This window comes from Vulpes lagopus, chromosome 2 (genome assembly GCF_018345385.1).
Source record: "Vulpes lagopus strain Blue_001 chromosome 2, ASM1834538v1, whole genome shotgun sequence".
Taxonomy (NCBI): domain Eukaryota; kingdom Metazoa; phylum Chordata; class Mammalia; order Carnivora; family Canidae; genus Vulpes; species Vulpes lagopus.
In genome coordinates this window covers 70,857,337-70,880,572 of record NC_054825.1, presented here as the reverse complement: position 1 = coordinate 70,880,572, position 23,236 = coordinate 70,857,337, and the positions used below count along the sequence as shown (strand labels likewise).

The following is a 23,236-nucleotide window of genomic DNA, read 5'->3' as shown; positions in this document are numbered from 1 at the left end:
CTGTAACAGCGTTAGTTACCATTCATCGAGGGCAGCCTCTCGGTTTTCTATTCGGAAGCCTAACTCAAAGCAAAAGCAGCGGTGAGTTTAAGAACAGAACTCACGCATTCTGAAGTTCTTGTTTCCTGAAAGCAGTTACCTTGGAAACCAGGATGGCACCACCCCATTCAGTCGTAAAGCTCAGTTTCTCTTGATTCTTCTTGTAGTGTTTGGGGCACCGCTATTTTAATGGTCTTTTTTGTTTACTCTCCACATCATTAGCACAAACGAGAAAATCTCTTTTTACTGCATCAAGTACGAAACTTTACTAGTCGCCCTCTCTGTCCTCAGCTCACCTACTGTTTTCCCTACAAAACGGTCGCAGCGCAGATGTCCTCAAAGACAAAAAAACTCTCAAGGTAGGGTAGGCACTCCCTAAATCGTGGGTCAAGGGAACCGAGGGGGTAAAAACTGAAGGGATTCGAATTCAGGTGCAAGAGCTAATACAGAGCACCAAAATCAACACAACACTTCCCAGTAGCGATAACACTCGCGAGATAAGAATATAAAGGGCGAGAGAAACTCACTTTCTCGCGAGAAGAGGGGGCGTCGGCGGAAACTAGGCAATGTTCGCCTAAGCGACCCGGACCCAGCCAATGGGCGGGGCCAGAGCTAAACCCGCCCCCTTCCGGCACCTTTCCCCGCCCCCCGACCCTGAGGTGTTGGGCTCCCGGTGCGGGCAGCTGGGTTCTCCAGGTTCCACCCGGCGGGTGCAGGGTCGTTTTCGAAGCTTTGGGAACGCGCTTTGACCGGATTTGAGGAGGGGGGGCGGGGAGGGGCCTGCGGCTTGCGGCCCCGCCCCCTTCTCCGGCTAGCCGGCAGGCGGATTGGCCCGCCTCCTCCTTCGGCCGGCCCTGGGGCCGCGTCCCCCAGGCAACTCAGCTGCTAAGGCCTGAGCTTCTGCCCGCAGGTGTCGGCGGCGAGGCCCGAGGGCACAGCTAGTTCGACCCCATGGTGGGTTTCGGAGCTAACCGGCGGGCAGGCCGCCTGCCCTCCTTCGTGTTGGTGGTGCTGCTGGTGGTCATCGCGGTCCTCGCCTTCAACTACTGGAGTATCTCCTCCCGCCACGTCCTGCTTCAGGAGGAGGTGGCCGAGCTGCAGGGCCAGGTCCAGCGCACCGAGGTGGCCCGCGGGCGCCTAGAGAAACGCAATTCAGACCTCCTGCTCCTGGTGGACTCGCACAAGAAACAGATCGACCAGAAGGAGGCCGACTACGGCCGCCTCAGCAGCCGGCTGCAGGCCAGGGAGGGCCTGGGGAAAAGATGCGAGGATGACAAGGTGAGGACGAGCCCTCCCCTCCCCTCTCAACCTCCATAGTTTCTTTCAGCCCCGGGTTGGGGGGGTTAGCCCGCCGCGGCTGCTTTATGCCTTCCAGGATTGCAGCCCTAGAGGCCCCCCCTTACCGCCAACAATCCTGTTTCTGTCAGACTTTTCCCGGTTTATCACTGCCACGTTCTCCAGGATCTACCAGATGAAACTGGCCATAAGTTCTGGTTCTCAAGAGTGGCCTGTGTGTGTGGATGCCGCCTTTTCACCAAGCTCAGCTGCTGAGCTGGCAGTAGTAGTCATCTGGCCTATGTGGCTGCCTTGGGTTTACAGATACACAGATCTGGAATAAGGATTCCGTGCACACTGATCAATATTAATTTCTTTATTTAAAGACTGGGGCCTCCTCTAACTCCGGTACTTATATATATTTTTTAAGCAGTATGACTTTTCTTGAACTCTGTAGGTTGATATATTAAACAGTTGAAGAATCCGATGTTACTGCCTTTTTTGTGTTCAAAATGTTATGATAAATGGACTCTGGAGCCATATATGGGCCACACTTGTGACTTAGATATAGTTAATCCAAAATTATGTACTCAATTTGAATTAATGAAATTAGCCTAAAAGATAGAATTTATGATTATGTCCTAAGCAACAGAATCTCATGTCAGTGTCCTTATAGTTCTTAAATAAAAGCGAAAATTTTCATGCCTAAGTAGCTCTTGGGGTTGGCATTTTATGTAGATGGAAAATATACAAAGTTTTGATTTAAAAAGTTTAAAGCTGGACTGTAACTAGACCTGCTACTAAATAGTCTTTTTTCTCTCCAGCATATTGGAGTTACATTATTAGTTTATGACTTATGCAACTTCTGTTGGTATGGCAGAGTTGTGAAAAAGATCTGAGTGGGTTAAGTAGATTCCTTTTTTCTGGAACCTTCTTTGGTCATCTTCACATTACTTTTTTGTATGTTCCTACTGTAAGTTGTAGTTTTGCATCAAAATCGTTCATCCCTAAGTCATTATAAGTTAAAGTTAAAATCTCCATCAGCTCCAACTTCCTTACTGTTATCTGCCTCCACCTGACTTCTTATTTTCGTACAGGTTGGGACCCTCAGGTAATTGCTGCTCTATAACCTTCTCCTTTTGCCCACAACATAGACGTCCTCTGAGAGGAGCAACAAATCAGCAAACTTATACACATACTACACACTGAACTCCTGGGTGGGGGTATTAAAATAAGGTCTATTCAAATTCTCTCCAATCTGAGAGATATGTTTTTTCTAGTCATTTATACCCTAGGTTTCATTTCTTCCATCTAATGATCTGTAACTATCAGTTTCTTTCGGTATATTTTCACTTTTACCTTTAACCAGGTGCAGGTGCACCCATTCTAAATTTTTTTCATTTCTCTATATACCGCCTTCTCCCAACCAACCAATTACTTTTCTTACTTTCATTGGTAAACCACAATTATTGGTCATCTAGAAATGCTTCATCTACTTTTTTTATCATTTCCATCTTACTCTTTTAAAATTCTGCCTGCACATCCTTCTTTCCTTCCCTTTTCTGAAGCTATTCTCTCAGAGGTCACAAGTGACAGTTTTCCTAGTCCAATCTGAACAATTTTTTACTCTCAATCTGTTTAATCTCTTGATAGTTTGGTTCTGTTGATTGTCTCTTTTTAGAAGTCATCTCCTTTCTTGCTTCTATAATATTGAACTCTCCAGATTTGCTTCCTGCCTTTTTCACTATATTCTTTATTGGATTTGTTTGTTTGTTTGTTTGCCTCCAGCCCCTTAATAATGAACTCTATTCTTGGGCCTTTGCTTTCGCCTTAGGGTAGTATTTCTCAAAATGGTGTTAAAACAGAATACTCTCCTAGGAATTGTTTATAGGTGGTCAGGATTAAAAAGGAAAACCTTCTTTTCTGGAGATAAATGCTAAACATTATAAGTAGAATATGCTTTTCTTGGAATTTATAATGCCTGGTAGTGTATAAAGGCTCTTGTGGTTGATAAGCCTATTTAATTTTGTTTAGCCTAGTCTCTCAGTTAATTTGATCACAGAGTACTATTTTCATGGCCTACTTGTTATCATGCTAGAGAAGAATCCAGCAAAGCACACTAGTTTGGGAAATGTTGCCCTAGGTATCTTAACTACTTTTGTTTGGATAATTTATGCAACTGGCTCACAAATCTAATCTTACTTGTATGTTAGTTCCATATTTTGAGCTAGCTATAACATCTTTGTTGGAGTACTTGTGCAGGTTTCTTTTGGAGGCTAAGGAGGGGGCTTTGAGCTGTTTATAGAGAGGGTAGCCTTGGTCTAGAGGAGCTATAGATGAAAGTTATCTTTCAGAGATGTTTCCTTTATTGCTGCTACTCCATTGATATCTGGGAGAGTAAGTATATGGTAGCTTAAAAAACATTTCAAGCTTTGAAGACTGGAGATATAGCTTAGAATTCTAACTCAGTTTGTAGCTATGTGATGTTGGGCAACTTATTTAACTACTTTGAGGTCATTTTCTCATCTGTAAAATGGGGATCACAGTACCTACCCGGATATTGTACAGATCTGAGATATTTAAGTATCGAACTTGACACATTGCAAATCATATTGTAGAAAAAACAAAGCCTGAAACTTTCTTATTTTCAATAACTGATCTGAAAATCCCTCTGGGTGGTGATAGTGTTAGAGGAAGGAGAAGTAAATTGCACAATGAAAAATGTTTCTTTCATTTTAAAACAGGCTTGTTCATTTAATGCAGTCTCTTGAGTAGAGGCTCTGCCTTTTAGGGTTTTTACCTACAGACACTGGTGGTGGCCTGCTCAGTGTCCATTCACATATGCTTTATTTTTGCAGACCAGCCCTTTTTTGTCTAGTATATATCATTCCCTTTGTGATTCAGGGCTAAGTCCTGATTGGTCTAAACTGATTATGGTAATTTCATTATTCTTCCTAGTGATTAATTTAGGAAGGGGACTATGATGTGGCTGATGAGTTGTGAGGGGGAGTTTCCTTTCTCCTTAAAAGAATGGCACTTGCTTCTCTTTAGTATTCTTATCCCAAATCTAAAAATCCCCAGTCTAATCATGAGAAAGCATCAAACTCCAACTGAATGACATTCTGCAAAATACTTGACAGGTGCTTTTCCAGAGTCTCACTTGAAGAGATGATCTTCTTCTGTCAGATATTGTTCCTCCTGCATGTGATACCTGAAATGGAGACTACAAAAGTGCCGGGAGAGTTAGCTAAGGAATGGCTGAGGCACTGAAGATTATAGAGTAGAATATTGTAATAGGATATTGGCACTTGTTATGTGAGATAAAAAAAAATTTACCTAATTGTTTAAGTCAGTCAAGTTAGATTTCCTTAACTGCATCCTAAGGTGTCCTATTAATATTCTCATTGTCGTGGTAGGTAGTGTCTGAGGTGTAGGTTAAATTTTATATGTTCCCAAGGCAATGTGGGCACTGACCTCAGATCTGCATGTGGTTTTGGTGGTTCTCAGGGTTTTTATCTTATGTATCAATGGTGGTGTTTGGATGCCTGACTAGGTACTTCTTTTTTTTTTCTTTAAGATTTTATTTATTTATTTATTTGTTTGTTTATTTATTTATTTATTGAGAGAGAGAGAGAGAGAGAGGCAGACTCCCTGCAGGGATCCTGATGGGGGAGGGGGGGACTTGATCCCATGACCCTAGGATCACTACCTGAGCTGAAGGCAGACGTTCAACCATTGAGCCACCCAGGTGCCCCTAGGTACTTCTTTTATAGTCTTTCGAAACCGTGATCCTATGGAGGCATCACCCCCCATTTACAACTGTCTTTCCGATAGATGTTTCGCACTAAAAATCCCTTTGCCTTGCTGAGCTGCTTTAGTTAGGATATGTGTAGCAGGTGTTGTCAAGGCAGTCTTTGCTCAGGCTATATTTTTCTTTTTTTTTAAATAAACTTTTAGGGATGGCTGGGTGGTTCAGTCATTTGAACTGCCAACTCTTGGTTTTTGGCTGGGGTCACGATCTCTGGGTCTCTCAGGATTAGGATCAAGCCCCTCCTCCAGCTCCAGCTTAATGGGTGTCTGCTTCCCCTTTCCCTCTAACCCTCCCCCCTGTTTGCCACACTCACTCTGGCGAGTAAAACTTGTTATTTTACAACAATTTTAGATATATAGAATTACTGCAAAGATAGTACAGAGAGTTTCCATATACTCCACACCTAGTTTCTCCTATTATTAACATCTTACATTAGTTTGGTATGTTTGTCATAGTTAATGAATCCCTATTGATACATTATTATTAACTAAAGTCCGTACTTTGTTCCAGTTTCCTCAGTTTTTCCTAATGTCCTTTTTCTGTTTCAAGATCTCATCCAGAGTACCACATTATATTTAGTTATCATGTCTCTGGAGGCTCCTTTTGGTTGTGATAGTTTTTCAGGCTTTGTTTTTGATGACCTTGACAGTTTTGAGGATTACTGGTCAGATATCCCTCAACTGGGATTTGTCTGATGCTCTTTTCAGGATTCGATTGGGGTTATGGTTTTTATGGTATTGAGGAAGAAGATCACAGAGGTAAAGTGTCATTCTTATCATATCATATTAGTGATACATCTCTCAAAATGACTTATCATTGTTGATATTAACCTTGATCACCTGGCTTGAGGTAGTATTTGTCATGTTTCTCTACCATAAAATTACTCTTTTTTTCCTCTTTTTCCTTACTGTACTCTTTGGAAGGAAGTTACTATGTGGAGCCCACACTTAATGAGTGGGAGCTATAATCCATCTCTTTAAGATCAGAGTATTTGTATAAATTATTTAAAATTCTTCTGTGTGGACCTTTGTCTCTTTTCCTTCATTTATTAATTTACTTGATCATTTATTTATATTAGTGTGGACTCATGGATACTTGTTTTATACTTCAGGTTGTAATCCTTTGCCACTTATTTTTTTGCTCAAATTGTTCCAACTTTGACCATTGGGAGCTCTCTGAGGTGCCTCTTACATCCCTTTGATGTAATACTCATTGCTGTGACATGTCCCTTTCTTCCTTTCTGGCCATACAAGATGCTTCAGGCTCATCTTGTATATTTTGTGCCCCAGTCCTAGAATTAGCAATTTCTCGAAGAAGACTTGGTTCGTTTTATAGGAAAATGGTATTAGAGACGAAGATCTAGATGCTAGGTGTGCTCACTGCTACTGTCAGATGAGCTTTGGAAGTCTAGGAATCAGAAAGGTGATATTGGACTTCTTCCAATTTATTATACTGTCCTGCCATTTTCAGTCTGTTACCTCTGTTACCTGAGTTGTTAGAACACAGAAATAACTTAAGGGAGCTTAAGTTGTCTGGGGAAGTAAGAAGCAAGTCCCACTTCTGTGACATTCCTCATATTTATCTTATTTACCATCCCCCTAAAGGAGTTCCCCCAGAGGGTTGTATTAGTTTGCTAGGACACCCATACAAAATAATACAGGCTGGTTGGCTGAAAATATCAGAAATTTATGTTCTCATAGTTCTGGAGTCTGGGAATCCAAGGTTAAAGTGCAGCAGATTGGTTTCTTCTGGAGCCTCTTTCCTTGGCTTGTAGCCGGCAGCCCTCTTGCTCCTTTGTTATCGCAGAGTCTGTCCCCCGCCTCCTGCCTTTGCACAGGAATCCCTAGTGGTTTTTCCTCTTCTTATAAGGACACCAGTCATAGTGGATTAGGGCCCCACCCTACTGGCTTCAATTTATTTAATCACTTCTTTAAAGATCTTAATTCCAAATAGGTTACATTCTGAGGTACTGGGGGTTGAGATTTCAATATATGGATTTGGGGGGGAACACAGTTCAGCCCATAAGAAGGAGGAATCTATGACATACAGAATGCCTTTCTTTCCTCTTTCTGTCAGAAAGGACCTTTCTGTTTCCTGTGTGTAAGACATTTATCTGACCTTGAATTCTTCGTGCATGTATCTTATATTACAGCTGTGTGGTCCACATGAGCCAAGTCAAGTTCTTGATAATTAAAAGGAGCTGTTAGAATGTAGAGACAGTCCTCCTCCAAATTGTTGTGTTATTACAAATGAAAAAAAAAAAAGAAAAAAAAAAGCAAGCAAGCAAGCATTTTTTTGAGGTTTGGAGCTGAATAATAAAAAATCTCTTTTGCCTTTAACAACTACAATCTTCCCTGAGGCAGTATATACCTTTGGTTAAATAGGAAAAAGGTTATGTGCCAGAAAGGAGGATGGGAAGAAGGATGGGAAGCATACTACATTTTTTGTCTTTCCCCAAAAAATATCGTCAGAGAGAGTATGTGGTGGTGTGTGTATAAAACCTTGGCACATAGTTAACATTTATTACTGTGGACTCAAATCCTGGTGCTGCCATTTAGGATGTGTGTAACCTTGGGCAAATGACTTAACTTCTCTGTGCCTCACTCTCCTCATTTGTAAAATGAGGACAATAATAATTACCTCTCATTCTTATAAAGTTTACATGAATAAATTTATTAACATGCTCAGGATAATGCCTACCATATGTTAAAAAAAGAAAAGAAAAGAAACGAAAAGGAAAGGAAGGAAGAGAAAAGAAAAGAAAGAAAGGTAGGTTCAATAAGTGTTGTATTAGCTATTATTATTCCATAGCTACATCCTGCTTTTCCAGGATGAAGAGAGTTGCTGCCTTGATCCGGTCCCACCTCCAGCATAACTGCTTCACCCTTTGCCCCTTATTGTTTGATTTTTTTTTTTCCTCCCCTATTTCCTGGTCCATTTTTAGTTAGGCTTAGTTGACACCTCCTATATTTTTCTTAGCTGACTCCCAGAGCCTGCCATTCCCAATGTGATCTGAGGATCAGCCTCCTACAGTTCTTCTAATATGCACATGATAATTCCTGCCTTTGCCCCTGCTTCACTAGTCATAATCTGGCCAAGTTCTAGCTGTCACTTAATTGCGACCTCAAATTATTCATAAACCATATAAAATTCATACTTCTTCTCCATATTATATGTTATATCTTCTTCGCCATGCAACCATTATTAAGACTGAGATTAGAAATTTTGGTGTAATCTTTGATTCCTAGCATCTTATGCTCTGATTGGACATACAGAGGAGTTCCTTGATAAAATTGAGTTAAAAAACATTCTGGTTGCAGAATAGAGAATTTGATTGAAATCAAAACAGCAGGGCAGCCCTGGTGGCATAGCGGTTTAGCGCCGCCTGCAGCCTGGGGTGTGATCCTGGAGACCTGGGATTGAGTCCTATGTCAGGCTTCCTGCATGGAGCCTGCTTCTCCCTCTGTCTCTATCTCTGCCCCTCTCTCTGTGTGTCTCTATGAATAAATAAAGTCTTAAAAAAAAAAAATCAAAACAGCGGTATTCTCATTCCCCCAGTTTCTATTTCTTTCAGTCAGTTCCTCCCTTTAAGCACATCTGATTTTCCTCAAACCTTCCTTTCAGAGTGGCTATGTCACTGTATTAATTCTGATGTCTAACCTTTAAGGTCTTCCATGGAGTGGCTTCAACTACCTTTTGCTCCCACTCTCTCCTAACTCAAACTGTTATCCAGACATGTTTTGTTTACTTTTGTCTCCCCACCTGCCTTTCTGTGTCATGTTAATTCCTGTTTTTGTACTTTTGTTCCTGTTGCTTGACTCTCAGTACCTTACCTCTTTTCTGTGTATATATTCTATCTTTTATCCAGCTTTTGATCTATGTCGGGGACTTCTGCCCCAGAGCCTGCTTTTCCTTCCTATACACTAACTACCTTTACCGTTTGAACCACACTGATTTTGTTTTTTGTATTTCACTGGTAACTTCTTATATGTTAATGTTGTCTTTTCAACAAAATTTTAAGTTCCTTGAGGAAGGACCATATTTTAAATCTTTTCCTATAGGTTCTTCATAGTCCATAGTGATGGTACCAAGTGATTAATGTGGACCCTAATCCAATGTCTTGTATCCTTCCTTATAAGAGGACATTTGGACATGATTACACAAAGACACAAAGGAAAGAAGGCCATGAGACGATGGAGGCCTTGGCTGGAGTGATGCATCTACAAGCCAGGGAATGACAAGGATTGCTAGCCTAAGGAATGTTACATGCATCCCATCTGTGGAGGAGAGGGACAGATCATTTGTAGGGTGTCAGCTTGTGCTTTGTCCTCAGCTAGCCTTCTATTCCCTCATGAAATGGATTTTTGAGGACACAAAAAGCATGAACCATAAAGAAAAATATTGATAAATTGGACTATCAAAATTAAAAACTCAAAAAACACTATTTTGGTTTTTAATTTTTTTTTAAAGATTTTTAAAAATTTTTTTACTTGACAGAGGGAGAGCACAAGCAGGGGGAAAGGCAGGCAGAGGGAGGGGGGAGAAGGAGCCTACTTCTTTGATGTGGGGCTCCATCCCAGGACCCTGGGATCATGACCTGAGCCACCCTGATGCCCCCAAAAGCACTGTTTTTTAAAAGAAAAAGCAAGACACAGATTGGAAGAATTATTCACAATATATTTAACTGACAGAAAAATTGTATCAATATATAAAAACTTCCTAAAACTCAATAATAAGAAGATAACATGTAGGGAAAATGGGTATAAAAGGATTAGGAGGTACAGAATTCCAGTTATGGAATGAATTAAGTCACAGGGATAAAAGTGCAGCATAGGGAATACAGTCAATGGTAGTGCAATAGCACTGTTTGTCAGATGGGAGCTATACCTGTGATGAGCATAGCATAATGTAGAGTTGTCCCATCATGTTGTACATAAAATGACTATAATTAAAAAGACAATACTAAGTGTTAGTGTGGATGTAGAGCAGCTACAATTCTCATCTCCTGCTGGTGGGAGAATAAAATGGTATAACCACTTTGGAAAACTGCTTAGCAGTTTCTATTAAGTTAAATATATACCTACCATATGACCCAGCCAATCCACTCTTAGGTATTTACCCAAGAGAAATAAAAACATGATCACAACAAAAAGTTTATACACAAACATCCATAGTAGCTATATTCATAAAGGTCTCAAACTGGAAAACCCAAATGTGCATCAGCAGGCTAATGGATAAACAAAATGTGATAAATTTCTGTAGAGTAGAGTATTACTCAACAATAAAAAAGAATGAATTACTGATATACCCAACAGCATAGATAAATCCTAAAACCATTGTGCTGAGTGAAAGAAGCCCAGCATAAAACAGTACATACTTAGGATTCCATTTATATAGTTTTCTAGGAAAAAAAAGTATATATATAGTTTTCTAGGAAAAGGAAACTAATCTATAGTGATAGAGAACAGAACCATTGTTGCCTGAGGCCAGAGGTAGAGGAAGGGATGACAAAGGGATGAAAGGAAACTTTTTTTTTTAAAGATTTTATTTATTTATTCATGACAGACAGAGAGAAAGGCACAGACACAGGCAGAGGGAGAAGCAAGCTCCATGCAGGGAGCCTGATGTGGGACTCGATCCCGGGTCTCCAGGATCAGGCCCTGGACTGAAGGCGGTGCTAAACCGCTGAGCCACCCAGGCTGCCCCGGATGAAAGGAAACTTTGAGGGGGTGGTAAAAATATTCTCTATCTTGATTGTAGTGGAGGTTACATGGATGTATAAAGCTATCAAAAGTCATCAAAGTGTATGCTTTAAGTATATGTAAATTATACATCAGTGAAGTTGTCTAAAAATAAAAATTAAGCATGTCACAAAAGGAGGTGAAAAAGCTAGTCAGTGCCTTCCTATTGCCCTTAACATAGCCTACAAATCTTTTCACAGTCTGACTCCAGCCTTGCAGTCCAGCATCAAATATGATTATTCTCCCTTTGGTTCCCTCCACTGCACATACCGAACTTTTACATCCTCAAACACTCCATGGTTTTTCCTATTCTGTGCTTTGAAACATGCAGCGTCTTCCATTCAGAAGTCTTCTCATCTTTTCCAAGCTTCTTATTCCTCCAAACCTCTCTCTCTTTCTTTATCTCACTAAAGCCTCATCTCTTTTTAGGACGCAGCTAAAACTTTCTTTCTCAAGAATGTCTTCCCCAAAACCCTTATATTGGGTTAGATCTTCCCCTCATATTCCCTGCTCAATTATAAGCTGTAGAATCATGTCCACTGTATCTGTTTCCATTCTCTTGTTCACTGCTGCATCCACAGTATGTAGCATAGGTACTGCCCCAAAATAGAAACTCAAACATATTTGATGAATAAAGAAATTAAATTAGGGTTAAAAATGGAAGCACAGGATATATAAACATGAATAGGAGAGGGATAGGATGAGAGAGGGATAGGTGTTATTGAAGCCAAGGGATAAAAAGTTCAAGGAAGGACAGGACAGATCAGTATAAAATGCTCAAAAGAGTCAAGTGTAAGAGTGAAAAATGTTAGTTGATGAGGCCTTTGTTAATCATCAAATGAGAAGAAATTTTGCCCGAAGGTGAATTTAAATTAGACATACAGTATTGAAATGATAAGGGGCAAATATCATTTTATATTAAATACAGAAGGCTTCCTGTAGATTAAATTTTGAATTCATCCTTAGGGGAAGGACCTAGTTTGCCACAAAGAATCAGACAAGGAAGTTAACTGAGGTAACATTGTTCAAAGGAGGAGCTATCTGGCCAGGAAAAAATAGGGCAAGAAAGCTAGATCAAGTTATTTAGGAATCAGAGAACCTTGAAGCCATGGTGGAAACTGAAATTATTGCAAACCTAGTCTGTGCCTACAGGGAACCTTGGACAAAAAAGAAAAGCGGGGACAGGTTTCAAAGATCTTTTTAGTATAGAGTAAGTGCTCAATATATTTTTGTCAGTTTAATATTGCAAGTTTAAAGAGAACAATACTAACAAGACTAACTAAACCAATGTACCCAGGAAAGAAAGGAACCAACATTACTGAATGTCATACTCTGTACTGGACAGGCATTTACATATTTTATTTCATTAATCTTCCTCATTTTATGAGTAAAGAAAGAGGCTTAAGAAAGGTAAGGCAGAGTTCTAAACTCAGGTCTGGGCACCTGGGTGGCTCAGCGGTTGAGCACCTGCCTTTGGCTTGGGTCGTGATCCCAGGGTCCCGGGATCCAGTCCTCATATTGGGCTTCCCGCAGGGGCCTGCTTCTTCCTCTGCCTGTGTCTCTGTGTCTCTCATGAATAAACAATCTTTAAAAACAAAACAAAACTCAAGTCTGTTTGATTACAATAACCCTTGCTTTTCCCAGTAAACTATATTGCTACACAGTATTTTATACCTATATTTAAAAATATATAAAATTAGGGGCATCTAGGTGGCTCAGTCAGTTAAGTCACTGACTCTTGGTTTTGACTCAAGTCATGATCTCACAGGTTGTGAGATCAAGCTCCACATTAGGCTCTGTGCTCAGCGGGGAGTCTGAAGATTCTCTCCCTCTGCCCTCTTTCTTTTGTGTGTGCGCCTGCCACTCCCCCCCCCCCCAGTAAATCAATCAATCAATAGATAGATAGATAATCTTTTTTGAAAAGAAAAAATATCTAAAATTGTATATATAAAATAAGTTATATAATATTATGTAAGAGCAGTTATCTCACCAACAAATTAAATAACTTTTGAGTATTCACTAATGTGTATTAGTTGCCTAGGGCTATAACAAAGTACCACAAACAGAATGGCTTAAAACAACAGAAACTTGGGAACTTGGGTGCTTTAGTCAGTTAAGCCTACTACCCTTAGTTTGGGCTCAGGTAATGATTTCATGGGTCATGGGATCAAGTCCCATATTGGACTCTGTTCAGTGGGGAATCTGCTTGAAGATTCTCTCCCTCTGCCACTACTCCACTCTCTCTTTCTCAGTGTCTCTGTAAAGTAAATAAATAAATCCTTAAAAAAATAAGTAAGACAACAGAAAGTTGAAAAAAATAGAAAAAAAAAAAACAAAACAAAACATGCTGTCTTACAGTTTTGGAGAACAGAAGGCCAAAATTAAGGTGTTGTCAGGGTCATGTTCCCACTGGAACCTCTAGGGGTAATATTCTAGCTTCTGATAACATCAGGTGTTCCTTGGCTAATGGCAGCAGAACTCTGGTCTCTGTTTCCATCTTCTGTGGCTGTCTTCCCAATATTTCTGTGTGTCTTTGTCACTTCATATGGTGTTTTCTTCCCTAATTCTGTTTTCTGTTATAGAGAAACTGGTCATATTGGATTAAAGCCTACCTAACCCTAATCCAAAAAAAAGCCATAATACTCATTTGTAGTAGCTCTTTTTGTAGACTCCTTAGAATTCTTTATGTGCATGGTCATGTCATCTACAAATAAAGACAGCTTTTCTTTCTTTCTTTCTTTCTTTCTTTCTTTCTTTCTTTCTTTCTTTCTTTCGGGGGTAGGGGGAGAAACAAAGGGGGGTTGAGAGAGAGAGAGAGGGTGAGGATCTCAAGCAGGCTCCACACTGGATGTGGAACCTGATACGGGGCTTGATCTCAAAAACCCTAAGATCATGACCTGAGCCAAAATCAAGAGATGGATGCTTAACCAACTGAGCCACCCAGGGGGCCCCTCTGCCCTTTCCAATTGGATGATTTTTTTTAAAAGATTTTATTTATTTATTCATGAAAGACACAGAGAGAGAAGCAGAGATACAGGCAGAGGGAGAAGCAGGCTCCACTCAGGGAGCCCGATGTGGGACTCAATACCGGGACTCCAGGATCACGCCCTGGACCAAAGGCAGGTGCTAAACCGCTGAGCCACCCAGGGATTCCCCAATTCGATGATTTTTATTTTATTTTTCCTTGCCTTCCTGCACTGGTTAGGATCACCAGTACAATGTTCAATAAAATTGGTAAGATTGTATATCCTTGGAGAAAATGCATTTAACAAAATTTAATACCTATTTATGATAGAAATTCTAAGCAAAATAGGAATAGAAGGAAACTTCCTCAAATTTATAAGGGATATCTATTAAAGCCCTACAGCTAACACACTTAATGGCAAAAGACTAAATGTTTTCTCCTAAGACCAGAAACACTGAGGGTCTTGAGTAGAGGAATTACTTGATCAAACTGAGCTTAAAACATTTATTCTGGTGGCAGAATAGAGAATTGATTGAGGGAAGAAAAATAGATGTAGGGAAAATAATGATAAGGTTTTTATTTAAAAAATTTTTAGTAGTGGGATCCTTGGGTGGCGCAGCGGTTTGGTGCCTGCCTTTGGCCCAGGGCGCAATCCTGGAGACCCGGGATCGAATCCCATGTTGGGCTCCCGGTGCATGGACCCTGCTTCTCCCTCTGCCTGTGTCTCTGCCTCTCTCTCTCTCTCTCTCTATGTGACTATCATAAATAAATAAAAATTTTAAAAAAATTAAAAAATAAAAATTTTTTAGTAGTCTAAGTAAGAGATAACAGTCTTCAACTAAGCATAGTGCAATTCTTAACCTAGTCAATACTAGCCTCAGGGAGCATTTTTGTCAACAGTAATGACAGGGAAACATTAATGGCATTTAGACATGGAGGTAGGAATGGTAGATGTTCTGTATTGCAGGAGAGTCCCAACAATGAGCAATTGTCCTGCTTCAAATGCCAATAGCAACTTGATAGAGAAACACTGGATCATTAAAGCATAGAAATAGAAGAAGAGGGCAGCCCAGGTGACTCAATGATTTAGCGCCACCTTTGGCCAGGGCGTGATCCTGGGGTCCCAGGATCGAGTTCTGCATTGGGCTCCCTGCTTGGAGCCTACTTCTCCCTCTGCCAGTGTCTCTGCCTCTCTCTCTCTCTCTCTGTCTCTCTCTCTCTGTCTCTCATTAATAAATAAATAAAATCTTAAAAAAAAAGAAATAGAAATAGAATTAAGATTTTATAATACATTTGATGTGTGATGGGGATTCAAAGATGAATCCCTTGATATTGGTTTGTGTAGCCTAGCTAATGGGGGTGCTATGACCTAAGATAGTTAGAAAGTTAGAAGATTAGAAGTTAGTTTGAAAAAAAGTACAAATTTAGGAGAGTTGAGTTTGAGGGACCTAAATAAATAAATTCACAAAAGGTAAAATGAAATAAGTCCTTTTACTGACATAGTGCTTTCTGATTTTTTCAAAGCATGTTATATGCATAAGTTATTTATTTGGGAAAGTTGAGTATCTACCATGTGCTAGGTGCTGGGCATAGAAAGATAAGATTCAATACTTGTCCTTAAGGAACTCAAAGTAATGGAAATACACATTGAGAAATAATCCATATTGCATGATTATATGCTATAGTAGAACTATTTACAAACTGTTGAGAGTACAAAGGAATAACTGATTAACTGCTTCAGGAAGTCAAGAAAGGAAGAATTCACTAAAGATGAATCTTAATGCGTGAAGAGTAGTTCACCAAACTTAGAGATAAGGAGAGAAGAAACATAAATGAAACCAGGAAAGATTGAAAGTCTGTTGTACCTTCACAGGTCAGGTAGTTTAGTAGGGGAGTGGCATGTAAAATATACCTAACATAAAATGTATTATTTTGGGGGTACTTGGTTAAGTGTCCAACTCTTGATTTTGGCTCAGGTCATGAACTCAGGATTGTTAGATGGAGCCTTACATCAAGCCCAGCATGGAGCCTGCTTAAGATTCTCTCTCTTCCCCTCCCTTTGCCCCTCTCCTCCTCCCTCTTTAAAAAAATAATACTATTTTAGCCATTTTTAAATTTACAATTTAATGGCATTAAGTACATTCACAATGATATATAACCATTATCACTATCTATTTCTAGAATGTTTTCTACCATCCAAACAAAAACTCTGTACCCATTAGGCAGGCAATATACCAGCCCTTGGTACCTGTATTCTACTTTTTGTCTCTATGAATTTGTCTATTCCAGTTCTTCATATAACTGGAATCATACCATATTTGTCCTTTTCTGTCTGGCTTATTTCACTGAGCATAATGTTTTCAGGGTTTATCCATGTTGTAGTATGTATCAGAACTTCATTCTTCTTTATGGCTGAATGATATTACTCTCTCTCTCTCTCTCTCTATCATTCTGAGATAGAATGTGTATCATTCTGTTTATACATTTATCTGTTGTTGGACACTTGAATTGTTTTCAACCTTTGGCTATTGTAAATAATACTACTACTTTGAACATTGATGTAGAAGTATCTGTTTGAATCTGTTTTCAGTTCTTTGGGTATTTACAGAGGAGTGGAATTGCTAGGTCATATGGTAATTCTGTGTTTAATTTTCCGAGAAAGCACCAAACTATTTTTCACAGTGCCTGCACAATTCTACATTCTTACCTGCAATGCACAAAGGTTCCAGTTTCCTTTTATTGTCATCAGCATGTTTGTTTGTTGTTTTGTTTTGTTTTTAATAACCACTGTACTGGGTCTGAAGTGGTACTCCACTGTGGTTTTGATTTGCATTTCTCTAATGATTAATGATGTTGAATATTTTTTCATGTGCTTCTTGGTCATTTTTATCTTTGGAGAAAGATCTATTCAAATTCTTTGCCCATTTTTAATTGGATTATTTGGTTTTTGTTGAGTTGTAGGAGTTCTTTATGTATTCTAGACATTACACCCCTTTCAGGTTTATGATTTGCAGATATTTTCTCTCTTCTGTGTGTTGTTTCTTCACTCTGTTGATAAGTACCCTTTGGTGCACAAAAACTTTTAATTTTTATGAAATCCAATTTTATCTATTTTTTTCTTTTGCTGCCTATACTTTTGGTATGAAGAAACCATTCCCAAATCAAAGGTCGTGAAGATTTTCCCCTATATTTTCTTCTAAGAGTTTTATAGATTTAGCTCTTAAATTTAGGTTTGCTTGGTTTTTGCCTCCCCCCCCCCCCATTTAGGTTTTTGATACATTTGAGTTAATTTGAGTTAATTTTCCTGTATGGTACAAGGTAAGAGTCTAACTTCATTCTTTTGCATTTGGTTATCCAGTTGTCCCAGCACCGTTTGTTGAAGGAATTCTTTTTCTTTCCATTGAATGGTCTTAGCATCCTTACTGAAAAATCAGTTAACTATATATGTGGGATTTTATCTCTCTGGAGCCAGACTCTTAAAAATCTTAAGCTAAGGAGTTTTGATTTCACCTTCTAGGTGATGGGGAACAATATAATCAAGTTTGTATTTTGCAAAGATAGTATGGGTGTAGTATAGAGGATCATTATAGAGAAAAGAAAATGAAATCAATATCAGTTAGGAAATACATTGTTGCAGAAGTTTAGTCAAGAACTGTGGATCTATATTTAAAACAATGGCCCCAACAATAGAGAATAGTAGAATTGAAAGACTGGTACATTTGTTATTCATAGCTAAACCCCAAGGTAGATAGGACTTGCAATTCCATTTTATAGATGAGAAAACTAAAGCTTTTAAAAGTTATTTGCCTCTGGTCTCTAGTACCTGATGTTGGATCTAAAATCTTAGGTCTTCTGATTCCTAATACAGTAGTTGTTTTTACTGTTCATTGGTTACTTTCTCAGATGGAGAATTATGATAAACAGTGGGAAACACAGGATTAATTTTGGGACTGGTCATACTTAACATTTTTAATGAACAACTTAGAAAAAGTTCACAGTGTACAGGTGGCGCCCTTAAAGGGATCATTAATAGAAAGATCACTAACTGTGAGTTGGGAAAAAAGCTGAAGCTTCAGTGGAAGCACTTAGGAGAAAATAATCCAAAGTATGCTTATTTATAGGGGGTAAGTAGCTTCAAGACCGCAAAAAAGGAATCGAGACTAAAGTAATATGCTAGGAAATTCTGTGAAATTCCCAATGTATTGTTTTGGCCAAAAAGGCTAATAAATTTGAGGGACCACCATGCTAGGTACTGGGAACAGTAAAGAAGATAATCTACTAGCTAACATTTATTAAGCACTTACTATGTGCCAGGCACTGTTGTAAACAGTTTCTTTATCTCAGCCCTGTGAGGCAAATAATATTCTCATTTTACAAATGAGGAAACAGAAGCACAGAGAAGTTAACAAGCAGTATGTCCAAGGTAATAATAAGTTACAAATTTAAAATTTAGACCTAGGAAGCTTAAGAGCTGTTCGTTTAAGCACTATGTTATTGGGTTCTTCCTAGTCACAATCTTTCCTTATGTGTAATACTTTGTTAGCATTGATTGCATGAGGGAGGTTTAATAAAGATAGAAAGAATAACTGAAATCAAAGAATGGAAAGGTGGTTACTAGAGAACCATCTTAGAAGACCTGAAAAAGTATATGACTAAAAATATGGATGTAAACTTTCCCATACCAAATTTTGCAAGGTGGTTTTATGCTTATACACCTTCTACTTAGTAGTGACCCATTCTGGTAGCTTATGCTGGTCTCCTAATACCATATGTTATCTTTCACCTTAACTGGAAGAAAGAAGGAAACTATTTTAAAGCTTAGTGGGGAAAGTTTCTTAACAAGTTTTACTTCTTTAAGTTGTACTTTTTCCCAAAACAAAAAAACATTTACTCCTCAGATGATGTTATGGTGCCTGGAATGCTTTCATTTAGAGATTTGAATTAGCAGCATATTGTCCATATTTTCCAAATTGAAAATCAGGACATCATGTCTGAAAAAGAATTAAAAAAAAAAAAACAAACCTATGGTGAAAAACCACATAACGTAAAATTGACCATCCTAACTATTGTTAAGTGTATAGCTATATGCATATTGTTGTGCAACAGAGCTCTATAACCTTTTCATCTTGCAAAATTGAAACTCTATAACCCTTGAACAAAGCTCTCCTTTGCCTTTCTCCCCAGCCCCTGGCTGAAAGAGAATTTTCTGGACTTGAGAAAAAAATGTAATATAAAAACTATTACAGTGGCATGAAGTTAAATGTTTAATTGCATGTGTAAGGATCCTTTTTGTTAACAGAAGAATATTATATTAAATTGGAACCTTTAGAAAATCTAGGACGTATACTCACTCAAGGTGCTGAGAACTAAAGTGAGCTTAGTATAATTACTTCTGGGGAATTAGTATCAAAGAACTAAGGGCTGACTATCATTTTTTTATTTGAAAGTAATGAGTATGATCAGTTAAGATAACTTTCACAGAAAGTGAGCTGAAACCCAGTTTTGGTCGGTAGAAGGATTACTGTTGAAAGTAAGTCTGGTAGCTTATTCTGAAAACAGCTTAAGCATATTACCTTAAATTCATTCTAATCAGGCTTTTGCCCTCATCATACCATCTGTGATTCAGTATTTGAGTGTTGGCTAAAATCCAGTTGTTAGTTCTTAGTTATCATCTTATTACTTCACCTATGAACAGCATTTGATATATAGTTGATTACTTCCTCTTCTTCCTTGAAACATGTTCTTCATTTTGGCTTTCAGGAAATACTGCTTTCTTTCCACCTCCGTGGTCATTCCTTCTCATTCTTTTTTTCTGGTTCCTCTTTAAATAAAATGCTCTGAGGCTTAGTCCTTGAACCTCTTTATCTACCTGCAGTCCCTTGGAGAGAGCTCACCCTGCCACATCTTTAAATACCATCTATACATTGATTTCCAAATTTATATCTCTTACCCAGACTATTCTCTTAAATTCCAGCCTTGATATCCAGCTCTACTCATCATGTCCGCTTGGATAGTTTTGGATTTAACCACTCCAGAGCCAAATCCCTCATCTTTTCCCTACCCCAAAACTTTTATTCACAGTCTTTCTAAGCTCAGTTAATGGCAACTCCTGCCTGTAAGTTTCTTAGGCCAGAAGCTTTGGAGTCATTCTAGAAATTTTCTTTTTCAGCTCCACAATCAGTTTATCAGCAAATCTTGTTAGCTTAGCTTCAGAATAAATCCAGGATCTAGACACTTCTCTCTACCTCCTTTACTGCCATTCTGGTCTAAATTATCATCATCGGGGTACCTGGGTGGCTTAGTGGTTGAACATCTGCCTTTGATTCAGGTCTTGATCCCAGGGTCCTGGGATCGAGTCCCGCATCGGGCTCCCTGCATGGAGCCTGCCTCTCCCTCTGCCTTTGTCTCTGCCTCTCTCTCTCTCTGTGTCTCATGAATAAATAAATAAAATCTTTAAAAAAATGAAATAAAATAAATTGTCATCATCTCTTGCCTAAATTATTGGTGATAGCATAACTAGATTCCTTTTTGTCCTTACTCCTGCTTCAATCTGTTTTCAACACAGCACTATGTTAAAATATCAATTAGATTATATTCCTTATTTGCCTAAGATGTTCTTGCTGCTTCCATACCAATTGCAGAATAAGTCCAAGTCTTTTTAGTGGTCCACAGCCCTAGACTATCTGTTTATCTCACAGTTCTCTGACCCATCTCTTACTACCCTTCTTGTTGCTTACTTCATTCATACTACACATGCCGTTTTGATCAGTTCCTTGGAGTATCAGTCATTGTCCTGCGGTAGGGCTTTTACATTGCTCTACCCTCTGGCTATGACACACTTCTTCTAGATAGCTGCATGGTAACTCCACTCTTACAAGTTTTTACACCTTTTTGTTAAGGCCTTCCCCTCTTTTCCATCTCTAATGTATCTCCTCCACAGCACTTAGCACTTTCAATTCTATCCTATGACTTCTTTTGTTTATTGTGATAAATATTACATATTAAATATTATAATCATGCAACAAGAACAGGGATTTTAGTTTGTTTTTGTGATATGCTTTGTCCCCAGTGCTTAGAACAGTGACTTGCATGAAATTTCTACTCAATAAATATATGCTGAATAAATTAACATAAGAAGAAATTAAATGCATGCTGAAGACCTAAAACAGGATTTGACGACGGTGGTGGGTAGTTTTGGTAGGAGGTGGCTGGAATATGACTAAATTAGAGGGAGCCTGGAAGTGGAAGGTGTGATTAGGTCCTAATGGCATAAAAAATTGGGAACATGTGGAAGGATAAAAGATAGTGAATATAATGAAATTTCTTTTTTTTTCATAATGAAATTTCTATCTATAAAAATTAACATCATGATATTGTAGAATCAGTTTAAGCCTTGGCTTTTATTTTAAAGGAAAGAATGTAATTTATAGTAGTAAAAAGGAAAGGAAAGGACATTCTGTTTGCTGATGATCCATGGGCATAGGAAAAAAGTAGTTTAAATTAGAGATGATTAAAACTGGCTTGATTATGTCAAGGAAATGATTTCTGATAACTGGATAAAGTGGTGCCCACCTTACAGAAGGCATTAAATGTTTGGTAGACGAGTTTTAGATTCCACACTATGGGTAATAGTATTCTGTTATTGGATTTTGACTAGAAGAAAGATTTTTATGGAAAACAAGTTTTGCCAAGATGTTTGTCACTACCATTTGGAAATAGATAAAAGTGGGAAAAGCCTAGTGATAGATTAGATTTCTTCATTTATTTATTCATTAATAATGTTGAGTGCCTGCCATTTGCCAGGGAATAAGGGGTGACCAAACGAATGAAATCTCTTCTCTTATAGAACTTATATTCTAGTGCAGCTAGATAAAAATAGTCCTTGTAGGGATGCCTGGGTGGCTCAGCGGTTGAGCGTCTGCCTTTGGCTCAGGGCGTGATCCTAGAGTCCAGGATGGAGTCCCACATCGGCCTTCCTGCATGGAGCCTGCTTCTCCCTCTGCCTATGTCTCTGCCTCTCTCTCTGTCTTTCATGAATAAATAAATAAAATCTTAAAAAAAAATAGTCCTTGTAGATCAAGGTGGTTGCCATGAACATAGAAAGAGTTAAGGGTCAGATCTGAGAGACATTGCAAAAGAAGAATTGGCTAGACTTGGTGAAAACTTGTGTGGAGTGTGAATGCATGCAGTTCTACTAGATATTAATGGGCTGGTTAATAAGATGAAGAGAGAGAAGAGGCAGGAGAACCAAAAGAATGAAAATGTCACTGAATGTAGTGGGGAAGCTGAGAAGGGCTGCTAATTTGCGGAGCAACTGTTTTGATTTTATACATTTCAAGTTTTGAAGATTAGTGAGATGTGTAAGTAGAATTGCTTTATGAACCGGAAATGGCAGATGGGGAGGAGACCCTTGCTCTCATACTTTGAAAGTCTGCCTTTCTTTTCCTCTTATTCTCTCCTTCCCTTTCATAGCCCTCAGTCTGCACCCTTTTATGTGGCTTAAAATTTATCACTGACTTGGGCACCTGGCTGGCTCAACTGGAGCCAGCTCAACTTGGAGCTCAATCTCAGGGTTGTGGATTCTAGCCCCACATTGGGCGTGGATCCTACTTTTGTTTTTTTATTTTAAGATTTCATTTATTCATGAGAGACACACACAGAGAGAAAGGCAGAGACATAGGCAGAAGGAGAAGCAGGTTCCCTGTGGGGAGCTCGATGTGGAACTTGATCCCAGTATCCCAGGATCACACCAGCGCTCAACCACTGAGCCACCCAGTCGTCCCAAGGCATGGAACCTACTTAAAAAAATGAGTCAGTTAAGCGTCTGACTCTTGGTTTCACCTCAGGTTGTGATCTCATGGGTTGTGGGATTGAGCCCTGCTTGGGGCTCCTCTGTCAGCAGGGAACATGCTTGAAAGATTCTCTCCCTCTACCCATCCCCCTGCTGGGGTGTGCTCTCTCTCACAATAAATAAATAAATATTAAAAAAATTATCCCTCACTCAACATGCCCTTTGTGGGTTGACTGAAAGCACTGCTCTGTATCTTCCTCATTCTAGGAATTAGGCAGACTGAGCAGCCCCCATCTGAAACACAGGTTGCTATGGCAGAATGAGAGAATGGTAAATTGTGTGCTCCTTGTAATTTCTTATATCTGGAAGTGATTCATGTCATTTTGCTCAAATTTCATTGCCCCCCCCTCAACCCAACTTCAAAGACATCAGGACCGACAGTTCTACAAAGTGCCTAGGATGAGAATTAAGAAATATTTGCCAACAACTAATGATAACTAAAGGCCTTGATTATTAATTCATTCTAACATAAATCTGACCTCCTTGAAATTTAAAGTTTGTGAACTTCAGGGGCACCAGGCTGCTCAGTCAGTAAGGCACCTGACCCTTGATCT

The 23,236-nt window shown here is 39.1% G+C and overlaps 1 protein-coding gene across 2 annotated transcripts in view; it reads left to right on the top strand.

Annotated features, from left to right (window-relative positions):
• Nucleotides 1-684: 684 nt before the first annotated feature.
• GOLM2 (golgi membrane protein 2) overlaps nt 685-23,236 on the top strand; it is a 103,609-nt gene continuing 81,057 nt past the window's right edge. For both annotated transcript variants that reach the window (XM_041744368.1, XM_041744367.1), the window contains exon 1: nt 685-1,317. In XM_041744368.1, coding sequence (XP_041600302.1) covers nt 991-1,317 — 327 coding nt within the window. In that variant the 5' untranslated portion in view covers nt 685-990. The remainder of the gene's footprint in view (nt 1,318-23,236) is intronic.